The 23,475-nt window shown below is 35.9% G+C and overlaps 1 protein-coding gene across 1 annotated transcript in view; it reads right to left on the reverse strand.

Moving 5' to 3' along the window:
- Nucleotides 1-1,876: 1,876 nt before the first annotated feature.
- The window catches only part of LOC148949896 (angiotensin-converting enzyme 2-like), an 82,356-nt gene continuing 60,757 nt past the window's right edge, over nt 1,877-23,475 (reverse strand). The window contains exons 4-5 of the mRNA XM_089091985.1: nt 6,265-6,387; nt 1,877-2,058 (exon numbers count right to left, since the gene is read on the reverse strand). Coding sequence (XP_088948111.1) covers nt 1,884-2,058; nt 6,265-6,387 — 298 coding nt within the window. The 3' untranslated portion in view covers nt 1,877-1,883. The remainder of the gene's footprint in view (nt 2,059-6,264; nt 6,388-23,475) is intronic.

Here is a 23,475-nt window from a genome sequence, read left to right on the forward strand (position 1 = left end):
GTGAAACCACTGTTTTTTCACTTTTAAAGCCAAATAGTGAGCTCCCTTCCTGGCAAGTTTTGTTTGGCAGGATACTGTCAGGTATTTCGCGCTCGGTTTTCTTTACAGTCCTGACGTAGGTCAGCTTTTGTTTCAGAAGCTCATCCACGAGCTGAACGGAACTGTACCAATTGTCAGCCGTGATATTTCAGCCTGAGCCAGAGATTGTTCTCGTCAAAGTAAGAGCTCTCCTAGTTGGTACCGAAAGATACTCGGATCCAAGCAATTTTGTCTCCTTTCCACAGTAAATGAACGCATCGCAGAGATAAAAAGTACGGTCGTCTGCTAGACACTGAATTTCGATGCAGTATTTGTTTGGTTTTGTAGGAATGTACATACGAAAATGACATCTGCCTCTAAACCCGATAAGTATCTCGTCAATAATGACGGTATCTGAAGGAGAGTAAAGTTTGCTGCAGTTTCCAACAAACTGCTCGTGAATATTGAATATCAGTGCAAGCGGCGTTCCTCTTGCTGGATGACTCGATGGATCATCAAAGCGAAGGCATGCCTCAATGAAGAGGAACTTTTTCAGGCTCATGGTCGCTTGAAAAATATCTCTCGCAGTCCCTTCGCTGGCGAACAGGCCAGTTGCATCTTCCAGTTGCACCAAAAAATGCCCGAAGTTCTACCTGATCAATTGACTTCGTAAATGTCTGCTTATCCAGTAGATCAGCTGCAAAATTCGCACGACAGAGAACCATTTTTCTGTTGGTATGCTCCACCACTGCATCAATAATTTTTTCAGGGAGAAGAAGACCCCAAGCAGTTTCGGGTTGCCAAGGTTGACCTGTGCGTGCCGGTCCTTTGGGGCCAGCTCGTTCAGTCACTATGTTTATAACTCTGGCGCGGCTCGTGGGTGGTGCACTTTTTAACCAAATAGTTGTTCTGTCACGTCTTAGTGGCACATCCTTGCGGGTACATCTTCTGGTTCTCTGAGAAAGAGGCACATTATTGAGGTCTGGCTGACCTGAAGCTGGTGATGGCTGTTCTCCAAATTGACTTGAAGGAGCAGTAGCCTCATTGGATTCTTCTGCGCTTTCTTCCGATAATGAAATTTCATCTGGAACAAGGTTTTCCTGCTTGTCATTCGATGGTCTTTAGTCATCGTCGTTCTGGGTGTCGGATTTACTTGATAAATCGTCATCTTATTCAAATATCTGAATGATCTCTTCCTCTGTAAAGTGCTTCTTAGCTCAATTATCCATTCTTTCTATAAGGGAAAAGAAAATGTAAAAGTTTTCCATATGAATCACTTTTCGACACAGAAATCCGGAAAGAAAAGGTGAAAAAGGCCAAAACCTAGAAATTAAAAATTGAAATCCAACTAGAATTTATTAAAAAGCAATTAAGTCATTCTTGGCAATGACAGAAACGTGCAATACTAGCAACAAATATCATATTTATTCAAAAAACTAAATCTTCATTTTCCTTTTTTTGTAACATTTTCCTTTTTTAATGGTAGGGTGGGGTTAAAGTGACCGCAGACCACTCTTACCTCCTATGCCTTTGATGCCAGCTACTCGACTGATTGTATGCTTCAACACCACCAAGTTTCCGGAGAATACACGAGAAAACAACGCTTTGCTCCTAACGGCATAAGAGGAACACACACTCAAAGTGATTTTGGGGTCAAAAAGACCCCACCCTACCAGTTACGGGTTAATAAAACATGGCTAGCTCCATCCTCACACCCTTTGCAGCTGCAATTTTCCATCCAAGACCGATTAATAGCATCATATCGAATGTTAAAATATATCTTCCACAGCAGAATAATTCTGTCTCATGAAATATAATTTTGAAAATAGATAGACTATTTATTTCCCATAATATAAAAAGCTTTTCTAGTAACTAGTTGTCCATCCGATAAATTCGTTGTTTTCAGCATTTTTAGCTTCCAACCAGACGTGCAAAGGCTCAAAATAGTTCTTGATGGCATCTACCTTGATATCCCTTTGACCTGTTATGGCTTCCATAGCATCTTGCCATGGCTGAGAACTTCCCATGGAAAGCATATCCCTAAAGAAATTATGTATATAAGATATGATTTAGTTAAAACAAAACCAAAATATCGAAATACTACAATAACAACAATTCTATACAAAGTACAAAGAAATTACGATTGCTTTGTCTTTTACCTCATATACATATCTTTAATCAATCAAAAATTCAGTGGGGCTTATGACTCACGAAGGCAATAGGCAATCAATCAGGCAGTTGATTTTAAAAATACGATAAGGGGTTTCTTGGTGCCCTTATTCTCCCCGAAATTTTAGATTTTGTATTTTTTTTTTCCAACAACTTATTCCCAAACAATGAACCTGATTTGGCACTTTTTCAAGTTGTATTCCTTGTCCGAAATGAATTCTTACGAGTGTTCACAAAAAGACAGGACTTCGTTCAGTGTGAAACGGTTATACTTTATTTTCAAACAATCAAATTTTTGGTAAAAATTTCAAATATTAAGGATTTTTTCATTATCATAATTGTGTATGCATTGCCTATAAAGAAGAACAGTAATTTACAAATTATATATATCATCCACTAACAAATTTTCGCTTAACCGTTCGGCCGTTCGGCCGTTCGGCCGTTAGTTGATAAAATGCATTTGCATTAATTTTTAGAATTAAAAGCATGCTTACAAAGAGACATTAGTTTCCTATAATCCCGTTTAAAAAAGTGTGCTTTTATCTCATTGGTATACGTCTGTGCCGTACTTTTGTAAGGCAATTGTACTATTCTTTAATTTCTATAATATATACAGAGAGAAATAATCTCGCCCTTATAAAACCTGATTCACTTTTCGATGTGAAATTTTAAGCCAATAAAAAGAACCAAAAATTTATAGTCAAAAAATGTTTTACACTTAGTGGCTTTATTTCACTGTACTTCTTGTATAGACTATTTAAGTCAGCCTTTTTTTCACCAATGTCTCTCCGGAAAAGGGTCTTCAAGCATTTTGAATATTCTCCAGGAGATACAGGCTCCCCAAAAAAGTCCATGGGGTATTTTGTGGAAGTTTAGTATAGTTCTCTGAATATCATGTTTCAAAATAAGTATAAATATGTTAAAGGTCAAGCCGAAGCCGAGAAATTTAATAATTTTGATAATAGGAAATTTTAACTTTATTTAGTATTGGTGTCTTTTCCACGTTGTGAATATTATATATGGAGTTAGCTGATTTTCTATTTAAGCTCTTTACTAGACTGCAGCTACTGTTGCCACCACAATTTACACCTTGATTTAGCTCTAGTTGACATTTCCAAACAGTTTGCTGTAAAATCTCAAAAAGTCTTGTTTCTTTGGTTTTGTTTTTATTTTTCATCGTCGGACAAAATGCCACTGTTTTCATCCACCATCGTAAAAACTGTCTTCGTTTTTTCCCGTCATCGGATAAAGTGCAGGTATTTTTATTTGTCATTGCTATAAGCGCAGTGCTTTTATTAATTGTGCAAAGTCATCCTTCTTATGCATTGTTGCAAAACAATAGTTTTTTTTCTTTTTTTAAATAATGCTCTTGTCTGTTGAATTAATGTTCTTCCCTTCCCACCAAGAAAATTTATGTTTCACTGCATCTATTTTGACCGATGGCGAGACATTGAAGTTACAGGATATTTGTACTTGGAAAAGTACCCGAAGGAGAATTCCATATATGGAAGATTATTCCTCGGTATATTCAAGACATAGGAAGCTATATTTATGCATTTACAGAGAACTGGCCTCAGGAGACAAATGGTCAAACAGATCGTGAAATAAGTAAGGAGCAATCTGTGCTAATAGCAACCGCATCGAAAAAAAATGAAAACAGTAGGCTATTATTATAGGATTATATAAAAAGAATCGGCTTTTTATGGTGATTAAATAAATAAAAAACAAGTTTTTTTAATTGAAAGTAAGGAGTGACATTAAAACTTAAAACTAACAGAAATTATTCCGTATATAAAAGGGGCTGTCCCCTCCTCAACGCCTCGCTCTTTACGCAAAGTTTTTTGATGTTTTTAAAAATAGAGTTGTGAGAAAGAGTCAAATTTTATCTGCACTAGAACTTTTAGTTTCCGTTCGAATGAGCCCTCCCGCGGTATTCTAGGATCACTAGGTCGATACGATCACCCCTGCGGAAAAAAATTAAATAAAACACTCATCCGTAATGTTTCTTCTGGCAAAAAAAATGCAAAATTCCACATTTTTGCACATAGGAGCTCGAAACCTCTACAGTAGGATTTTCTGATACGCTGAATCTGATGGTGTAATTTTGTTTAAGGTTCCATGACTTTTAGGGGGTATATCCCTCTTTTTTCGAAAATCTAGCAAATGTTCTCAGGTGCGTAACTTTTGAAGGGTAGGACTAAACTTGATGAAACTTATATATTTGAAATCATCATAAAATTTTGATTCTCTTGGTGTATCTGCAGAGATCAAAATTCCGTTTTTTTAGAGTTTCGGTTACAATTGAGCCGGGTCGCTCCTTACTTACAGTTCGTTACCACGAACTGTTTGATTCTAGATGTGTCAAATCTAAATGCGTCAAATCATATGATTATGACTTTAGTGATGTATATGATCTGTTGTTGAAGAAGAGGAATTGAATGAACATAATGTAACGAGAAGACCTGAGGATTAAGCTGACTAAGGCTCCCCACCAACGACTACATGCCTATTTGTCCCCCAAATTTGATTTTTTGTCGCCAACACTTTAAGAGCTACTGCTCAAACACAAGTCCGCTCATAAAGGTTTTTGGCTCAGGCCGGATTTAGAATTCTTTGTCCGAGAGGGCGAGGGTTCGAATCTTAGTGTATCCAATTTTTTGGTTTGGGACAGGGGTCAATGGCGTGACTCTGTAAGCTCAGCCTGAGTCCACCCAGCTCTCAATGGGTACCTGGAGAAATCTGGGGAAGGTAAACAGGAAGGGTGTGCGAAAGCACAGGATGTTTCCCCCCCCCCTCATTGCACTTCCTGGCTGAAGGGCCGAGAAACGGAGATCAGCACCGCCGGTAGGGACTGTAAAGTCCAATGCCGTGTTATTTTACAAATTTTTTTTATTTTACCACATAACTGTGGCGTACACGGCAAGGGTTTTAAAAGGGGGGAGTCCTCGACTTCTTATGCAGAATAACTTTCGTTCTTTTGAGGTTTTGATTTTACTTTTTAATTTCATTCTGAAAAACCTGTTTTGTTTTAGTTAAAGGACACCTTAGACGGTCAATCATTTTCATCAAAAGCTTCCGTCAAACGATTGATTAAAGTATGATTAACCGTCTAGGAGCCTGTTTGACGCTTGAGTCAAGCGTTGACGGTGATTGATAGCAAGTTTGAATGACTCAATTGGTTCCTAGACGGTCAATCATTCTTTATTCAATCGGTTGATGGAAGCTTTTGACCAAAATGATTGACTGTCTAGAGTGTCCTTGAAATGTAAACCAGCATCACTTTCTCGCGATTCACAAAATCGATAACATTTTGCATGATGATGAAAAAAAGACAGTGATAATTTCTCCAATAACCAGTAAAAACAACGACACTTCATCCCAAGACATAAAATATCAGCGACATCTATTGTGATGGCAGAGAAAAACAGATTGGAACCCATTGAACACAACCTCTGGAGATGGCAATATGTCTGGTATCCGGTGATAGGAAATGTAGATCCATAATTTAACCTCTATAGAAACAAAAAACGGATATAATAAAGGTTGAACAGGTTTGACATTCTATTTCTTGTAAAGTTTGAATTAAATTTCCAATCAGTGCATTCTAGTATGTTTTGGTACATCTAAATTTGTCTTGACTGAATTGTGCGCTTATTTGCACATAAAAAACAGATTGATTTCTAAAAGTATGTGACATTTCGAGTCTGCCTTCAGCAATCACTTCCTCAAATATTTAAGCGTATTCTACGGTTACGTATAATCAATTTTTGAATTCTTTTTCTTTGAAATGCTTGTAGCAAAAACTGTTTAATGAAGCATAAATCAAAGTTCAAAATAATGTAATTGCCCTTCTTTTTCTTGGAATGTTGATATAGTCTATCGAATTACAGTACTGATTTTATGTCCTTTTTTTCTCTCTCCCTCTCTTCCTCCCTTTCTCCCTGATTTTTATTTAGACGATGTGGTTTGTTCTGAAATGAAAAGTTCTAAGTTTGTGTTACATCTCTTGCACGTGGGCTGTATAAAACTGGGGTAAAAAAAAAAAAAAAAAAAAAAAAAAAAAAAAAAACTACGTACGCTAGTAAATTTCCAGCTTCTTTAGAACGGTAAAAGTCACATTTGTAGAGTGGACCTTCGTGGCCAGAAGCGTTGCACAGAGCCTCAGCAAACTGGTATTGTATCACTGTTCTCATGAAGTACCTGTAAAGACATTTAAAATATGTTTTAGCATTCCTCGTAAGGAGTAAAAAGTTGAAAAACATGATATTAGAAACCCTTTCATAAACTCGAGGTAAGTTCAAGGGGTATGTCTGTGTCAGCCAAGGGATTACTAATCCGATAAGTTTAATTACTTATCTTCTTCATTAATCTGCCAATGCAATTCTATCTTGACAGATTTCGTTCAACTTCTAGTAATTCAAGAGAACAAAAACTGATCTTTAATTATCCTCCATTCCCACAAGCAAGGGGAACAACTAAATCTCAATCAAGATAAGTAAACTTTTGAGGCCTTAGAATCAGGTAGCAGATTGTATCTGTCCAAGCCCAAAGAATTTACTCTCCGATTGCTGGATCATTTAATACAGCTGTTTCTCTATGAACAGTTAAGATTGCTTAGAATCCACAAAGTATTTTGATCTGAGAAGAGGGGAGGGTATAAGTCCTTTTGGACAATTAGGGGCCCAACTATAGAATCAATATTTGTATTGTATTTTTAGCCATTTTGCTCCTAAAAAGTGAATTTTTAAGGGGTTTTTCACACGACATCGAAAAAGGTACGGGAAGGAGGAGGTCAAACTTAGTAACTCTATGCAAACAACTTTAGGGCCAATTCCAAAGAATATATATTGTCTACTAAGCAATTCACGGGGCAAATTTTCCACCAGAGGTAAGTGACTGAATTTTGCTAGGACTTGGAAATAAGGTATCTCATAATTTCTCGAATATGTTATGGTTCCCGATTAAACATAATTTTCTTCTTCCCTTTTACTTAATAGTTGAAATAACTCATATTTAGGTGATTATTGCTTTAGTGTGTTATTGATATATATATGGATAAGTACATTTCAAAAGCCCTGGGGTTAAAGTATACGAAACAGTTTAATCACGAAAAAAAAAAGCACACACAAAAAAGCAGAGAACAAAAAAATAACTTAAATATATACATTTTTTCTTCTTTCTAAGCATTTATCTTCTTTCTAAGCATTTATACATCTTTATTTATCGTCGTTAGGTTACAACATTGAAGAATGTCAAGAAGCTGCAAATTAATTTCCTGTAGATATTTCTCCTGGAATCAGAATGCACCGATCACTCCCGTAGAAAATATAATTTGCTCGTAGAAGATATGCAATTGAAAGAATCAAGGAGGCACATTTGTGGCTCTTTAAAGAGGCGACCCACCGCAATGTTAAGCGATTTTAGGTCCTAGCGGTCGCAGAGAGACGGCAGTGATAGCATTTTGTAGCCTAAGCTCAAACTAAGAAACATGCAAAATTTCACCCCCCTCCAACTTTATCTTCATGGGGAAAGTGGGCCGGAAGTTTCGACCCTCCCACCACAGCCCCCCTTTAATGTTGTCCGATTAGAGGATAAGCTTTCCTAGGGCCTGGGAGCTTATCCTCAAAATTTCAGCTTAATCTGATCACTCCTTCCCTGTTTTCCAAAAACCAAATGTAGCCACTTAATGTTCATCAAGTTATTTTTTTATCAGCCACGCCTACAAGCCACAGTTGGCAACGGATCCGGGTGAATGAGGACTCCTTCAAAGCGGAATTTGACCTGTTAGGGCCTTTTGATATTTTAAGACCGAAAAAATTATCCCCCGAATTTACATGTACGAAAAACATCGTTTTCCTATAAGAGCCCATGTTAATTTTTGAAATTCCTAAGAGTATAGTATTTCATTGTTGAAGCAGATAAAAATAGTCCTCTTAACCTGACAAGACCGACGGCAAGCTTCCAAAAGTTCCAGCTCTTTCCTAGAAGTTTTTTTTGTCGAAAAACAAAAATCTTGCTTTGTATTTGCTTGCGTCGAAAATAGATTGCAAAAACTAAAAATAATTTAACAAGAGTCTCTGATAGTACAGTGATCACTATTCCTGTCTGTCAAGCAGAAGACCCAGGTTTGATTCCCCGTCAGAGTAAATTTTTTATCTATTGAATTTAAAGTAGCATCTCTTAAATTTAAAGTTTAAAAAGAAACTCAGTTTCTTTTTTAAATCCGATCTATTAAATCCTTCGAATGGACCTATGTGTGATTAATTTAAAAAAAAAACTTTTTTCCACAAAATAAGTTTTTCAAAGAAAAGTAAAGAGCTATATTAAACCAAAGATGAGCTTCGAATCAACAGGCGTCACCAGAAGAATATCACAGTCGGCCTTCAGCTTACAGGTAAGTCTCAACTGCTTTGATAACATGCCGTATATTAACATATACAAAAAGGAAAGCCTCTGGACCAAATCCAATGGCAGAGAAGACAGCCATTGCTGTTGTAGATGTTAATAGTACAAAATTTGTAATAACACGTGTTGTCCGGAAAGATCTTCCTGATATTTCATTGTTGTCAAATGAGGGGCTTAGGTCATTGGCAAGAGTGAAAGGAAGCGTAACAAAAAGGAAAGCCATTGAACATAATCCTCTTTGCAGCACCTAAAATGTTGAATGCAAATTAACCATCATAAGGAAATCAGACTGAACAAACAAAAAAATAAAAAACACATCTGTTTTGGCTAAAAAAAAAAGAAGCTCGGATTAGTTATACTTTTTTTTGCTCTGATAGAGGTTCTCGAATGAAAAATTATTTATTTTAAACCCCGTTTTTTATAGCTTATTTTAATCACTGTCTTAACAAAAAGTTTTACCTTTTGCTTACACATTTCTGTAAAGCGATTTCTGTATTCGATAAAGCGACAGGCTCAGAGTTGTTGCCAGTATTAATATTCGATAAAGCGGCGGCTCAGAGTTGTTGCCAGTATTAATATTCGATAAAGCGGCGGGTCAGAGTTTTTCCGAGCATTAATATTACATAAAGCGGCGGCTCAGAGTTGTTGCCAGACGTAATATTCGATAAAGCGTATAGAATTTCATTTAATAAAAAATCAAGCATTTAAAATATTTGACTCTAAAATTGAACATAAAATTTTAAGTATTGATACCCATCTATAATAAGTATTCATCTATTTTTCCATTATACATAATCACACTGAATACATAACTATACCTGGCACAGAGACAAGTTTGTAGTTATAACTGTAACAGACTGAGTTGTCATTGCCAAATTCTCTGAAGATTTAAAAATAATGTCATTGAAACAGTTTCATTCGTGTTGGTACGACCAACTGATTGCAGGCTACAGGACTTAAACAATCTTAACAAAAGAGGCTGCAAAAGCGGGGAGTTTGGGGGGCAGTAGCCCCCCAACTGTACCTCCTAATCCCTGTACGTTTTAAGGTTCGAACTTGCGACTCAGCCTCCTTAATTCTTTAGAAAACGTAGTTTTTTTCAAATAATGTTTGCACGTTTTTGTACAGTTTATTACTTATTATTGCTTGACTAACTGTTAGCTGATCGTGTCAGGAGGTAAAGTTGGGGGGCTGCCGCCCCCAAAACCTCCCGCTTTTGAAGATTCTTGTGTTAAGGCTTTTAATTCCTGAATACTCAAATCAAATGCACAGTAAGATTTTCTTTTTTCAACTTTTCTTAGAGCATGCGGGTATACGGCATGTTTTCAAAGCAGTTGAGACTTACCTGTAAGCTGAAGGCCGACTGTGATATTCTTCTGGTGACGCCTGTTGATTCGAAGGATTTAATAGATTTAAAAGATAATAGATTTAATAGAAGGATTTGGTCCAGAGGCTGCAGCACCAAAAGGAGAAACTGTAACATCCCTCCTCTACAATTTTGTTTAAAATAATTGAATTAAGGCCGGGTTTGCTATTGACGTAATGTAGCGCAAAGGAAGATCAACTGGCTCAATTTGAGCCAGTTTGATTTTTTGTCCAAATTTGTTTTTTTTTTTCTATCAGACTAGAAGAGAACTTAATCAAGTTCAGAACATGATGTCAAGAAAAAAAAGGACAAATGAGTAAAGGGGGTTATAAATGGTGCTAGTATACCTAGCCTAGCAGCATGAAATGCACCCTCCAAAGAATATTACTGCTCAAAGGATATACTTTTGTTTTGATTATATACTTTTGTTTTGATTATATAATTATATACTTTTGTTTTGATTCTAATAGATTCCCAATCATCACAAATCCAAGTGTCATTATAGCTTCATTTTTGGTTGGTAAGATTTGATACACAGAAAGCTGATTTTGTCGACCTTTAGTTTTAATGTATTTTCTGACTGAAGCGAGTAAACTTCGAAAAAGGGACGAGAAAATTCTGAATGAGCTCGAAGAGGCAAAATATAAAGGCGATATAAAGGCGATTCACGTAGGAACCTACGTGAACCTAAACTGCTTGTTTATGCTGAGCCCTTCTTCTGTTCCCTTTTTTTGTGTTCAAAATTGTTAAGTTCATCACATTATAGCTTGTTATCGGTTAGGGAAAAATCTCCTGTAAAAAATCCAGCAAACAGGCTCAGTACTGTTTCTAATCAAAGAGATGCAATAGGATGTTCTTACGGTAAAAAATTCAAGCAGACTTCGTTCGTGTTGCGAAGCATTTCTTTTCAAGGGAAAAAGTGGGGGTTGAGGAGGGCGGAAGACCCCCAAAATAAAAATCTTAACAAAAGAGGCTGCAAGAGCGAAGGGTTTGGGGGGGGGGGGCTGGCAGCCCCCCAACTGTACCTCCTAATCCCTGTACGTTTTAGGGGTTCGAACTTGTGACTCAGCCTCTTTAACTCTTTAGAAAACGTAGTTTTTTTTCAAATAATATCATTATACGAGGACACCTGAGGCCTGAGAACTGAGGCTGACTAACATAGTCACTAATATAAAATCTATCTGCAACAGGCATGATGTTCAAAGATCTTAATAACAACCATTTTGTGATTATTTCCTAATCAAAATCAGGAACAGAGTAAGCTAAGGTACTTCAAAGCTCAATTAAATTAATCAAAAGCTCAATTGAATCAGAATTCGCTTCATTTGTCAAAAAAAAGAGAAAAACAAAAAACGAAACAATAAAACAAACTCAAAAAATTAAAAAATCAATTAAAATAATATTTTTCATATATAAGTTAATCGGTATGGAAATTAAAAGAAATTATTCAAAAATAGCATACAAAAAAAGCGTGTTCAAACTTAACAACATAACGCTTACACATTGAATGGTATAAAAAAGGAGAGATTTTTTTTTGGGGGGGGGGGGGAAGTTTCACTAATGAATCTTCAACTTTTTAGGGTGGAAAAGCTCTCCTATATCTTTCTGTGGAAAGTTTTGGAATAAAAGAAAGTTTTATTAAAACAGTGTTTATTGCTCATTCGAAAATGGAGTAAATTTGCAGCAATAAAATATGTAATATTGCAGTTGATCTTGACCTGAAATCAGCTGGGAACCACTGTTATGCATACTTTAAGAAGAAATAAATTATACCACAGCATTGAACTAAGAATTAATCCAAATAGGCAATTTTTTGAATCAAACAGTTCGTGCTAACGAACTGTAAGTAAGGAGCGACGCTGCTCAATAGTAACCGAAACTCTAAAACACAGAACTGTAATACCAATAGATAAATCAAACGAATTGTATGTTTATGCTGATTTCAAATATATAAGTCTCATCATGTTTAATCTTACCCATCAAAAGTTACGAGCCTAAGAAAATTTGCCTTATTTTCGAAAAAAGGGGGGACACAACCCTTAAAAGTCATAGAACCTTAATGAAAATCCAACCATCAGATTCAGCATATCAGAGATCCCTGCTGTAGAGGTTTCAAGCTCCTATCTGCAAAAATGTGGAATTTTGTATTTTTTGCCAGCAGAAAGATCACGGATGCGGGATTTTCTTTTCCAAGTGTAATCGTATCGACCCAGTGATCCTAGAATATCGTGAGAGGGCTCATTCAAACGGACATAAAAAGTTCTAATTCCCTTTTAAAGTGACCAAAATAACTGGAGGGCAAGTAGGCCCCCCTCCGACACTCATTTTTTCCCAAAGTCACCTGATCAAATTTTAAGAAAGTCATTTTCTTCAGCATAGTCGAAAAATCTAATTACTATGTCTTTGAGGAGGACTTAATACCCCAGTCCTCGGTGGAAGGGCTGCAAGTTATGAACATTGCCCATTGTTTACATATAGTATGTGTTATTGGGAAGTATACAGGCGTCTTCAGGGGGATTTCTTCTGGTGGGGGGAGGGGTTTACATTGGAGGATCTTTCCATGGAGGAATTTTTGTAGTTGGCTATTATATAAAACACACTCGAGAAGTGAAATTTGGTGAATACTAGTGAAACAAAACAAAATATGATGAAAATAAAATGCTCTAGTAACAAAATTATGAAAACTACCACAAAAAATCATGGAAGGGGGGCCACCCAGAGCGCGTAACCTAAAATAATTTAACCTAACCTATCTAAAATACCAACTAATTATTTAATTTCAAAAAAGCTATAATGTGGTTTCTCAACGAGCCGAAGGTTATTGTCTGGTATAGACAGAGTGAAAAACCGAGTATTCACAATACAAGTTCTCGAGTGTGTTTTATATTTTAGACAAGTACCGAATTTCTTATGGTGGAAGGGAATTTTTCATGAAGGGGGCGCCAGATTTCCTTCATTATTTAAAAACGATCAGATATTAAATAAAAAAACAAGTTTTATTAACTGAAAGTACTTAACAAACATTAAAACTTAAAACCAACAGAAATTGTTACGTGTATGAGGAGGTTCGCCCCCTCGTCAATGCATCGCTCTTTACGCTAATTTTTTTTTTTTGTACTTTCAAAACAGCTATTTATTCTAATTAAGCGACCCTCGTGAATCAGGGGTCATTCTTAAAGAATTGGAACAAAACCTGAACTTTAGCGTAAAGATCGAGGTATTGACGAAGGGGCGAACCCCCTCATATACTTAATAATTTCTGTTCGTTTGAAGTTTTAATATTACTCCTTAGTTTCAATTGAAAAAACTTGCTTTTTTTATTCAATTCACAAACAAGCTTGGTATGTTAGACTGTTTATGATTGCAATCGACGTCTATAGCCTCCGGGAAAACTAGCTTACTTTCATCTTAATTTGGACATTTCACATAATCAGCAAACCAATTTGCGAGAGTGAATAGGAAAGTATATTTTAATAAGAACTTGTCATTAGAGAAAAAGCAGGTGGACTGAAAAGCCCGCTTTCATTCCAGTTCATTTTCCTTAAAATTCGTGTTGTTTTTTTTTATTTCGGATTGGCTCTTAATTTAAGAGCCTTGAATATTAGCATTATAAATGGTAACAGTCTCAGAACCAGCTGCGGAACGAAACAGTTTGTGGTAAAGTTGTTTTTGTAGCTTCACCCTGAAACTAAAATGAATGGATTGAGTTTTTTTCTTTGAAGAAAGTTTTATCATAATTATAGCAATTTTTTTTTTCTTAGTCGGGTTTGTATTCATATTATTTATCAAACAAATGTTTTTTTTCTTAATTGGATTCGTATTTATCGAACAAATGCATAATAAATTACAAATTTTTGCTTATAGTATTATTTATAAAACAAGTGCATAATTGCTAAAAAAAATCTACTATTGTTACAGTATTGGGCAGGAGTCATACGATAAAATAAAAGCAATTGGCATAGCCCGATTGGTGCAGATACAATTCATACAAGGACTTGATATTTTCAACATTATTGAACCAAACTCTTGGCTGATTATTGACGATCTGGCTGAATCTATTGAACAATGGTCCCAGGAAATGCTGCAATTGTTCACCGTTCGCTCTCATCATGAAAAGATTTCCATTACTGTGGTTCTACACAACCTCTTTCATTAGAGCAAATGTATGCGAACACTTGCATTGAACTACTCCTACTATATCATCTACAGAGTTGTTCGTGATTCTAGCTCGCTAATAACTCTCAATAAAGAAATTTGCCCCGGGACACTTAAATTTTTACTTTCAACATACAATCTGGCGACTAATAAGAACTACAGATATATCCTATTGTATCTTAATCAAAATAAATCTAAGGATCTGAGTTCAGTCAAAGATATTTTAGACATTTAAATTACAACATATCTCCCCGTGAAAAGTAAAAAGACCTATTAGCTGCTATCATGACAATGAAGAAACTACATGAAAATAGCATTTATTTTCAGTTCTAAGCACTTCAAAACGCCCCCTTAGGAAAGCCATACTCAAACATGGTGTTGACAATGATTTCATTAATCTAATATCTGAACTTTGTTTAAATTTGACCGAGGGCAATGTTCAACTGCCAGTTGTAGTTAAGCAACTGGAAAAGCAACATCGTTCCATTGTACGTACATTGGCCTCTAAAAACAGGAAAGAATTTTAAAAGGAAACGTCTTCTTCAGGCGGGCGGTAGCTTTTTCACACTTTTACAACCGATAATTGCAGGACGCGTAAACAATTTTCTCTAGAGAGAATGGCCAAACCCTATAAATTAAATCCAATAGAACTCGCTCTCTTACCCGTGGAACACTTTGAGGACAATCTGAGTAAATTCATTGACAACGAGAATATTGAGAATGATAAAAAACTGCTTTTACTTCAATATGCACTTCGCCGAGTGGACAAACATAAGCCATATCGTGCGAAGGCCAGTGGTATTGATCACAAAAAAGAACCATCTCCTCAGGATTCTGCTGCTGCTGTTGTTGCTGCTGCTGCTGGAACACAATTAAAGAAGGAGGAATTGGATTCAATTGTGTCGAGCATTGGAAATCTAATGCCCCACTCATATCGTGAACAAAGTAAAAGACTCATGACATATCTCATGGAAAGTTGTCAAGATCATATTCAAGTTGATAGCAATGGGGTAGGGATTATAATTGAGGGCAAGAGCTGTAATCTACTTGATTTAGTCTATGACATGTCGACAAATCGTAAAGGACTATTATCATTTGACGCTCATCTATACAACTTTCTAAATACATTAAACTTTCCCAAAAGCCTTATTTTCAATATACGAATTCTAAAAAAATTAAATGAATATGCACCCTCAACACCATTAAAATATGAACATGAAGAAGAAGAAGAAGAAGAAGAAGATTTTAAATCAATTTTGGAAAATACTAGCACACGTAGCGGAAACTTGACAATGGTGAGGAGGAGGAGCAGCACACAACTGATAGCTAGACAAAAGTGAAGACGTATCAAGTCAACATCACCACAACCACCGCCAACCACTAGTATACAAAAGGGTAGTGGACGTTCCACTACGTGTTTACCTTCAAAATGGTTGAAGTTCTGAAACGTACTAATAAAAATTATGATGAAGCTAGAAGTTTAACTTCCCCGGCCACTCTTTCCAAAGTAATTGGTGTTCACGCTAAAAGTGTACAAGACTATCTACAAAATGAATCAAGTTACACTCTGCATAGAAATCATAGGCTTCGTATTAATCATTATCCAAAAACTAAAGCCTTTTTCCCGTTGCATATAATGCAAGCAGATCTCTAAAACTCTAGATGAGGTTCAAAGACGTCACAATACACCGTACAAGTACATTCTACTTGCAATCAGTGTTTTAGTCCCTATGCATATGCCATTCCATTGCGCTCGAAGAGAGGTGTTGAAGTTGCTCAGGCCGTTGAATGTATTCTCAAACAGGATTCATATAAGAAATTCAAACGGATCGCGGTAGTGAATTTGTTAATCTCCATGTTGCAAAAGTACTAGAGAAATATAATACACTGCTCTATCATAGTCAAGTCCTATAAAGGCTGCATTGGCCGAACGATTGATAAGAACTATTCGACTTTTAATTTCAAGATATTGCAAATTGAAAAATACATCTGCTTTTATTCATGATTTAGATAAAATCATGTTGATTTATAATCAACGACCTCATCGATCGTTGTCCAACTCATCCACAATAAAAGATTGTCATTCTGATCATGATGCAATTGGCACCTTTCTTAAATATTATTACAATGGAATTAGTGTCAAGAAGAAAAAATTCAATGTTGTTGATGAAGTTCAAATTAAAAGAACAACTAATGTTTTTGAAAAAGGGTAATTACTTGTGGTCCACAGAACTTTTTAAAGTGGCAAAAATTCTAGACACTAAACCCATAACTTATCGTTTGCGCGATACCAAAGATGGAGAGATTCTTGGCGGCCTTTATGACTATGAACTACAAAAAGTTAATAATAATAGTGAAATATATAAAATTGAAAAGATATTAAAGACTCGTACTCGCAGGGGTAAGAAACAGTTACTTGTTCGGTGGCTAGGATACAATTCTGATTTTGATTCTTGGATCGGTGTTGAAGATATTGAAAACACCCATTGATTTTTTTTTAACATTTACATCCAACTTTTCCGATCCTCTCTACAATGACTTAGATAAAACAAGTGATTTTTAGACGAAAACCTCCCCCGCCATTAAATTTTACGGTGCGTATAAAGTGGCCCTTGTCTACTATATTCTAAAAAATACCTATGACATCCTGAGAAAGGATCGTGAGTATAACATAAAAGTTATACCATTCGATTGGTCACTCTTTGTCGAGTATGAATGGGTTGAAGCATTTAAATCTAGTGAATATCCACATGTCAAATTGTAATATATTGAATATGATAGTATGACAGATTTGTGTCGTACAATCAATAGAAAAATATCATATCGTAGAAGTATTCCGTTCTATTTTAATTATTCAATGGAATATGATAGGATTTACATTACCTCACCTGTTGACACTGAAATGATTATTCTCAATGATAATCTGAGAGACGTTCTTGGCTTTAAACAGAATATGATCAATGGGGAAAACACTGGCACTATTAATGGGATGGATCAAGTTATTTTTGCTGATTATCCACCTGGTTTCGCCTCGGACTCTTGCATATTTCTCTATGCATCCTTTGCAGAAACGTCAAGAGTTGGTTTTTCAAATTTCCCCTCCTACGTGTTCTTGAACGAAAAACAACCCATGAACTTGTTCATCACTATAATATAAAGCATCTTTAGTATGTTCCTGTAAACACTTCGTATTTGGAACTGTGTCAGTTAACACTAAGAAGTGAATTAGGTGATCCTCCAGCAATAACAAAAGGCTTAGCAGTGATTACATGTCATTTTAGACCCATTGTCGGCAACACCACCTCCTAAAATGAACAATAGAAGAATTCCATTTGTCTGTCCCGATATCGATTGCTATGATGGTGCTCTGAGTCCACGTCTAATAGGCAATGGATTGGAATAATACGAGGGGAGTACTACAATGTCTGGCTATGGTCTTGGTAGCTGGTTCGCTAGGCTATTTCGTTCTGCACTACCCGTTGCCAGAAAATATCTTGTACCTGCTGCATCAAATTTTGCTGCCACAACACTACAGGACTGGGGGTCGGGTAAGAATTTCAAGGAGTGTTAAGGAAAATATTAGATCTTCAGCAAGAGCCGTTGTTGAGCAGTTCATGTCTCGTAAAAATAAGAAAGGATAGAAAAGGATGCTTGCGCGTCATTTACTCATCAGTCTCTATCCAGGCCGGAAGTAAAGAACACCAAGAAGGATTTTGAGAAATAAAACGACGAAGATCAATAAGAAGAAGAAAAAGAAAAATATTGTTGGGTCAAAGAAGGATTTCATCTCTTAAGATGACATATCTCCCCCACAAGGAATCACATCCATCAATCACTTCCTCATTGAATCTGTTCAACGCTGAAAATGTTGATGTCAGTGTCAAGTATGGCCACTATGAACAATGTCATCCCCAGCAACCCCTCTCGGAAAATAGACACTTTCAAATATTTTCCAGTGAACACTATTTCATTGATTTGTCATCAACACCTATTGATTTAAATGTTGCGGTGAAGAAAAAGTCAGATAATACAACTCCAACTGCTGCCGATGGTCTCTCCTACGAAAACTGTATTCTACACAACCTGTTTAATTTATCCAACTATACAAGCTACATACAATTTATGATGATGACACCAAAGGCATACAAGGAGTTGAGAGGACAATCATTGGGCTATGAATATCGATCAAGTGTTTATATTGACGGTGAAATGACTACTGCAGTGACCCAGGAGTATCATTTAGTTGGATAATTAAATCATGAGATATTCAATATATCCCAATGGTTACCCCCCAATGTCAAGATTGACATAACGTCGCTACTGGCCCCGTCGAATTTCATTTTGAGAAAAACACTTCTTGCAGCACCCGATGCAAATGTCATTATCACATCGGCAATTCTCCACGTCCGAAAACAACAGGCTATGAGCTCTGTTGTATTGGCAGTGGAAAAGCTAAGAGCCAATGGCAACAACATGAACCTTCTTGTCCCCCATATAATCACCAATCAACGTCACATTGCCACCGGGTCTCGTAGCTATACCGATTCATCATTTATCAATGGAGAATTCCCATCAAAACTCGCTTTGGCCTTTGTGAAGAGTGGCAGTGCCGTTGGATCTTGGACTGAGTCCCCCCGTGATTTGAATTTTTTCGGTCTATCTAGCCCTGTGTGCAAAGTGAATGGTATTCCACTGTACACTCTATCATTTGACAAAAAATCCTATAGAACTCTGTATGAGTTGACCATGCAATCCCTAGATCATGACTCCCAACTATTTGAAAATGGAATAACCGATTCAATGTTTTCAAAAAATCATGACGTAATTGTTTTGGACTTGTCGGGGACCCAGGATATGAGCATAGTACGAACAGGGAATATACGTTTAGAGTGTACATTTGCCGATGCTTTGACTGAGAGTATCACGCTAATATCATTGAGTCAATTTGAAACCTATTGGGAAATTACACCCGACGGCATTATTTTACTAGACCTAGCACCATGAACACAAACCAAATAATCAACGTATTTATTCTGGATCCATACATGTCCCAGTACAAGTGCTATTGCATACCATCGGACTTAATTGAAAAAATTCCAAGTGTTAACAATACCCTAATCATTGTTAATAGCAGTCCATCGACTTTGAAGACAGGCCATTGGCTATGCATCTTTCAAACGGCAAAGAATTTTGAATTTTTTTACCCTCTTTACCTATCGTATAAATTCTAAACTCCATACCTCAGCAACTTTATTGAAAGCAGTGTGTAAGCCATTAGTCAAAATCAACGAATAGTACAGGATTTAACGAGTAAGACATGTGGCTTTCATGCACTACTCTTTTTCATGTTCAGATGTCGTGGCAATACCTACAAGCAGTTTCTCAACATTTACGTTGATTTACCTTGATTGTACGACTTTCTAGTGGAAAATATACTTACAAGTGTGTTTAATATTGATTTTAGTGCCCTACGAATAAAATGTTATTAAAATGTATGTGAAATTGTTTATTAATAAATGAAAAATGTATATACATGATAAAAACGACTTTTCTACTCTTTAGATTTCATCTTCTACTAGGTATAGGTATTTTTCGAGAACAACTAATGTAGGTAGATTATCTGAATTTACAGTATACTGATCCTGATGTGCTGCAATGTCAGGGTCGCATTTTCTACAATAGAGTGTAACTTAACTCTTATCATATCTCTTTGTATAGTCAATAATACTATTCTCATTCATTTTATAGAATTCAAATGTTTCAATTTGCTTATTTGAAGCAATGTCATAATCAGTGTCCTCAAGTGGCGAATCACATTCCGTCACAGCCAAATAAAAATCTGTGGGCCATTATAATCATAGTAGCCATTGTCTTCACAACGATGACGCAGAAACCAAATGCTTTTTTTGTTCCAACAGTTGAATCGTTGACCCGGCTCCTCCTCCCAAAACAATCTAAAGCCACGACGATACCAATCTCTTAGCAATAAACTAAAATCACGCTTAGGATTCTTTCCAATCATACCAGGATATGTGTTCTCCCACTGATTACATTTATCATAGTGGCAATTGGAGCATAGGTGCCCTCTAGGATGAGATTCACACACCTCTTCAAAACAGGAATTACAACTTTTAATTTGTACAGCATATCCTCTATGTAATTTACACTGGTTGCATAATCTGTACTTTTCATCATACTCATCAATCATTGTACAATTCTCACATGATCACCAGCTGTCCAGTGTGTACATGCATAGCGGACATGTATGGAACATTTTTTCATATGTTGACACTGTCACTGTCACAATGAAACTGAGCTACCAACAACAAATTGAGTGGGATAGGGAGAAAGAGAGAGAGGAGTAAATCATCCTTGAACTCCATCTTTCTCACGAGAAAAAAGTCCTAAATTTTTAAACTAGTGTTTAAAAGTATATCCACAATATCATTTTGCTGTGTCTTGATTAATATGTCAATAAATTGTGTAAATGCATTTGGACCACTACGTAAAAGCTTCATGCAATAGTCTAATGACGGAGAATCAGTTTTCATTATATCAACAAGCATTCCCTGAGAAAATATCTTTCTTTGAATAGACAGCTCTAGAAAATCATCATCTAGAATCAAACGTTTTTCCATAAACACAAGATTCCCCATGATTCAATCTTTCTCAAATCTATCCATTTTTTAGAGTCCTGACACTCTCACAACCAACTTCAGACTAACCAGATTTTTTTTCCTACTCTAAAAATGCACGCTAGCCTACTATAGAAAGAAAAATATCTTTGATTTAGAAACAGTTTTATTGAACATAAGTACAACAATAATAATTACTGATTCAATTTGTTTTCATCAATATATTTCACTAGTGCATCTAATGCTACCTGAAGTCTATTTATATGCACAATATTCAGTTTCACAGCAAAACATAATTGTTCCTCCATTTTAAATTTGCTCAATGATATCACATATCTAGCATACATATCATCCCATTCAAGGCATATTCTACAGCCTCCTGTTATTTCCACAGTCAAGTTTGGTACTCGTATATCTTTGCTGCTGCCAGCTCCACCATCAAGCTCCAATAGTGTAAATGCTCCACTTATTTTCTCTACTAATATCGTCTCAAATAAACTATTCTCCCTGAATTCAATTCTCTTACTAATATGAATTGCAATGAAAATCACTCCTTTTATTTGAATCCAATTACCAATCAAGTTATCGTATATGGAGTAACCTCCGCTCTCTCTGATTGGCCCTAAAAAATGGGTGTTGTCTCAAAAACCAGTCTGGTTGCGTTATACAATTTCGATTATAGTTTCAAAACCTTTTTTACCTCTTTGTTTGGAAAGGAATCATGCAACGTATAGGTGTGAGAGGATACTCACTCTCTTTGAAAAGGTGTAGAGCATTAAGCAAATAGCATGGGAATTCCTAGGGCCTCAAGAAAATAGCATGGTAATTCCTATGGCAGTAAGCAAATTCCATAGATGCATTCTACTCAGGTGGCCGAAGGTAAATGTTGTATACATTCGGCTTTTTTCAGCCAGATTCACGACTAATGCTGCAGTAATTATCCCCCTCCCCTTCCTCCAACCCCGACACCCAGCACAGGATGCTCAATCTCATACCTGAACCAGGCTCTATTCTAATGGCCCCCTGTATTGCGCCATTCATTTGCTCAGAATTTTGAATGGATTTCGACTCTGTAAGATTTAATTTGTTGTACTAACCTTTTAATATACGTTACTTATTGAAACATTTTTTATAGTTTTTATTAAATTCATTCGTTTGTGGGTTCGCCGATTTATATTAATAAATAATATCGATATCAGCAGGCCACATAAAGCTGAAACAAAAATGATAGGCAGCGTAGTAGCGCTGTCTAAGTAAAGATACAGGATAAGTCAAAGTATTACCATAGATTGTGTAACATTATTTTATGATAATGTTTTTGTAATTGTTTTAAATTATCAAAATTATTTTATGAGATTGTGTAACTCGTATTCCCCACATTTAAATAGCGACTGTATTTCCAACTTGAAAGTATTCGAAAAATAAAGTTAGAATTATTAACTTATCCGTGGGGCATTTTTTTTTTTACAAAGAATATCTTTCGAAAAGCTGATCAATTCTTGGCATTATTACGGCAGAAACATTAAATAAATTAAAAATTGATAGGGATGGCAACTGGAAGGAAGAATTTACTCCTAGAGTTTGAAAATTACCTTTTCATCTGTAGCTTTGTTAAAGAAAACGAATTCTATAGAAGTTACATAGAAATTTTTCTGGCGTAAATCAGGGTAGGGGGGGAGTACAAATTTCCAGAGGGGGGAGGGAGTACACTGAGTATCATTTTATGTCTGTAATTCTCTTCACAAGCAAAACTCGGTCTCCTAGTGTTGCATTATAAAACTCATAACAATAGGAAAAGAGAATGGGTTCAGTTTTTACGTGCATATAAAATTTCTAAATAGTAAGAAAATAATACATATTTTGATTAAAGTCATTTTATCCTACTTGCAGCCGACATTTCGTACAACATGCTGATGCAGAGATAAATATTACACAAGTAGCGCTGGTGTTACGTGAAATACGACTATTAAGAGCAATAATCCTCAGTATATATATGTCAATTCTTTTTTTGGAACTGGTTAAAAGATATATTTAAAAAAGCGAAAATAGCAAGAAGTCAGAATGGTATTGTACATAGACTTGAGGCAGTTCTACTCTTAGGGGTTATTATATGAATCCGGAGTGTCAGGAATAGGAAGTTATTAGTGCTTATTAGGCATTTCAACGACAGTAAAGAGAATCAGAGTTTCAATTAAATAGTGGAAATAAAAAAAAATATAACAATTAAACAATTCCTGGAGCAGATCCCCCTCTACCAAATTCCATGACCAAACTTCAACCGATTTGGCCTATCTAGTTGTAGTACAAATACCATTATAAAAAGAACTAAGTCTTATTTCCTTTTTATACTATTTCTTTTTTCCCTTCTTGTTCTTCAGTGATTTCATTTCTGTCCTATTTGTAGATTTAGAGGGTGTATTCATTTCCACTTTTGACAGTTTTAAAACAAGAGAGTCTAATCTTGAACTGGCAGATTTTAAGAAGTAAAAGTACCTTAAATATCAGAGAAAATGACCCGATGAAATGTGACAAAACAAGAAACATAGGACATATTTCAATTTTGTCATAAACTAGGCTTTCATTTTACTTGATGATAAGGTTTCAAAGGCAGTATATTTGGGAAAATATTACTGTGGAACATATTGTGATGTGTAATAGCCCCCTATTTTTTTCGTTTTCTTTATGTTAAAAACAAGCAAAGATTAGTTATTAAAAATGATCTGCCGA

The sequence above is a fragment of the Artemia sp. Qi Xiang Cuo genome, chromosome 7, assembly GCF_049724085.1.
Source record: "Artemia sp. Qi Xiang Cuo chromosome 7, ASM4972408v1, whole genome shotgun sequence".
Classification (NCBI taxonomy): domain Eukaryota; kingdom Metazoa; phylum Arthropoda; class Branchiopoda; order Anostraca; family Artemiidae; genus Artemia; species Artemia sp. Qi Xiang Cuo.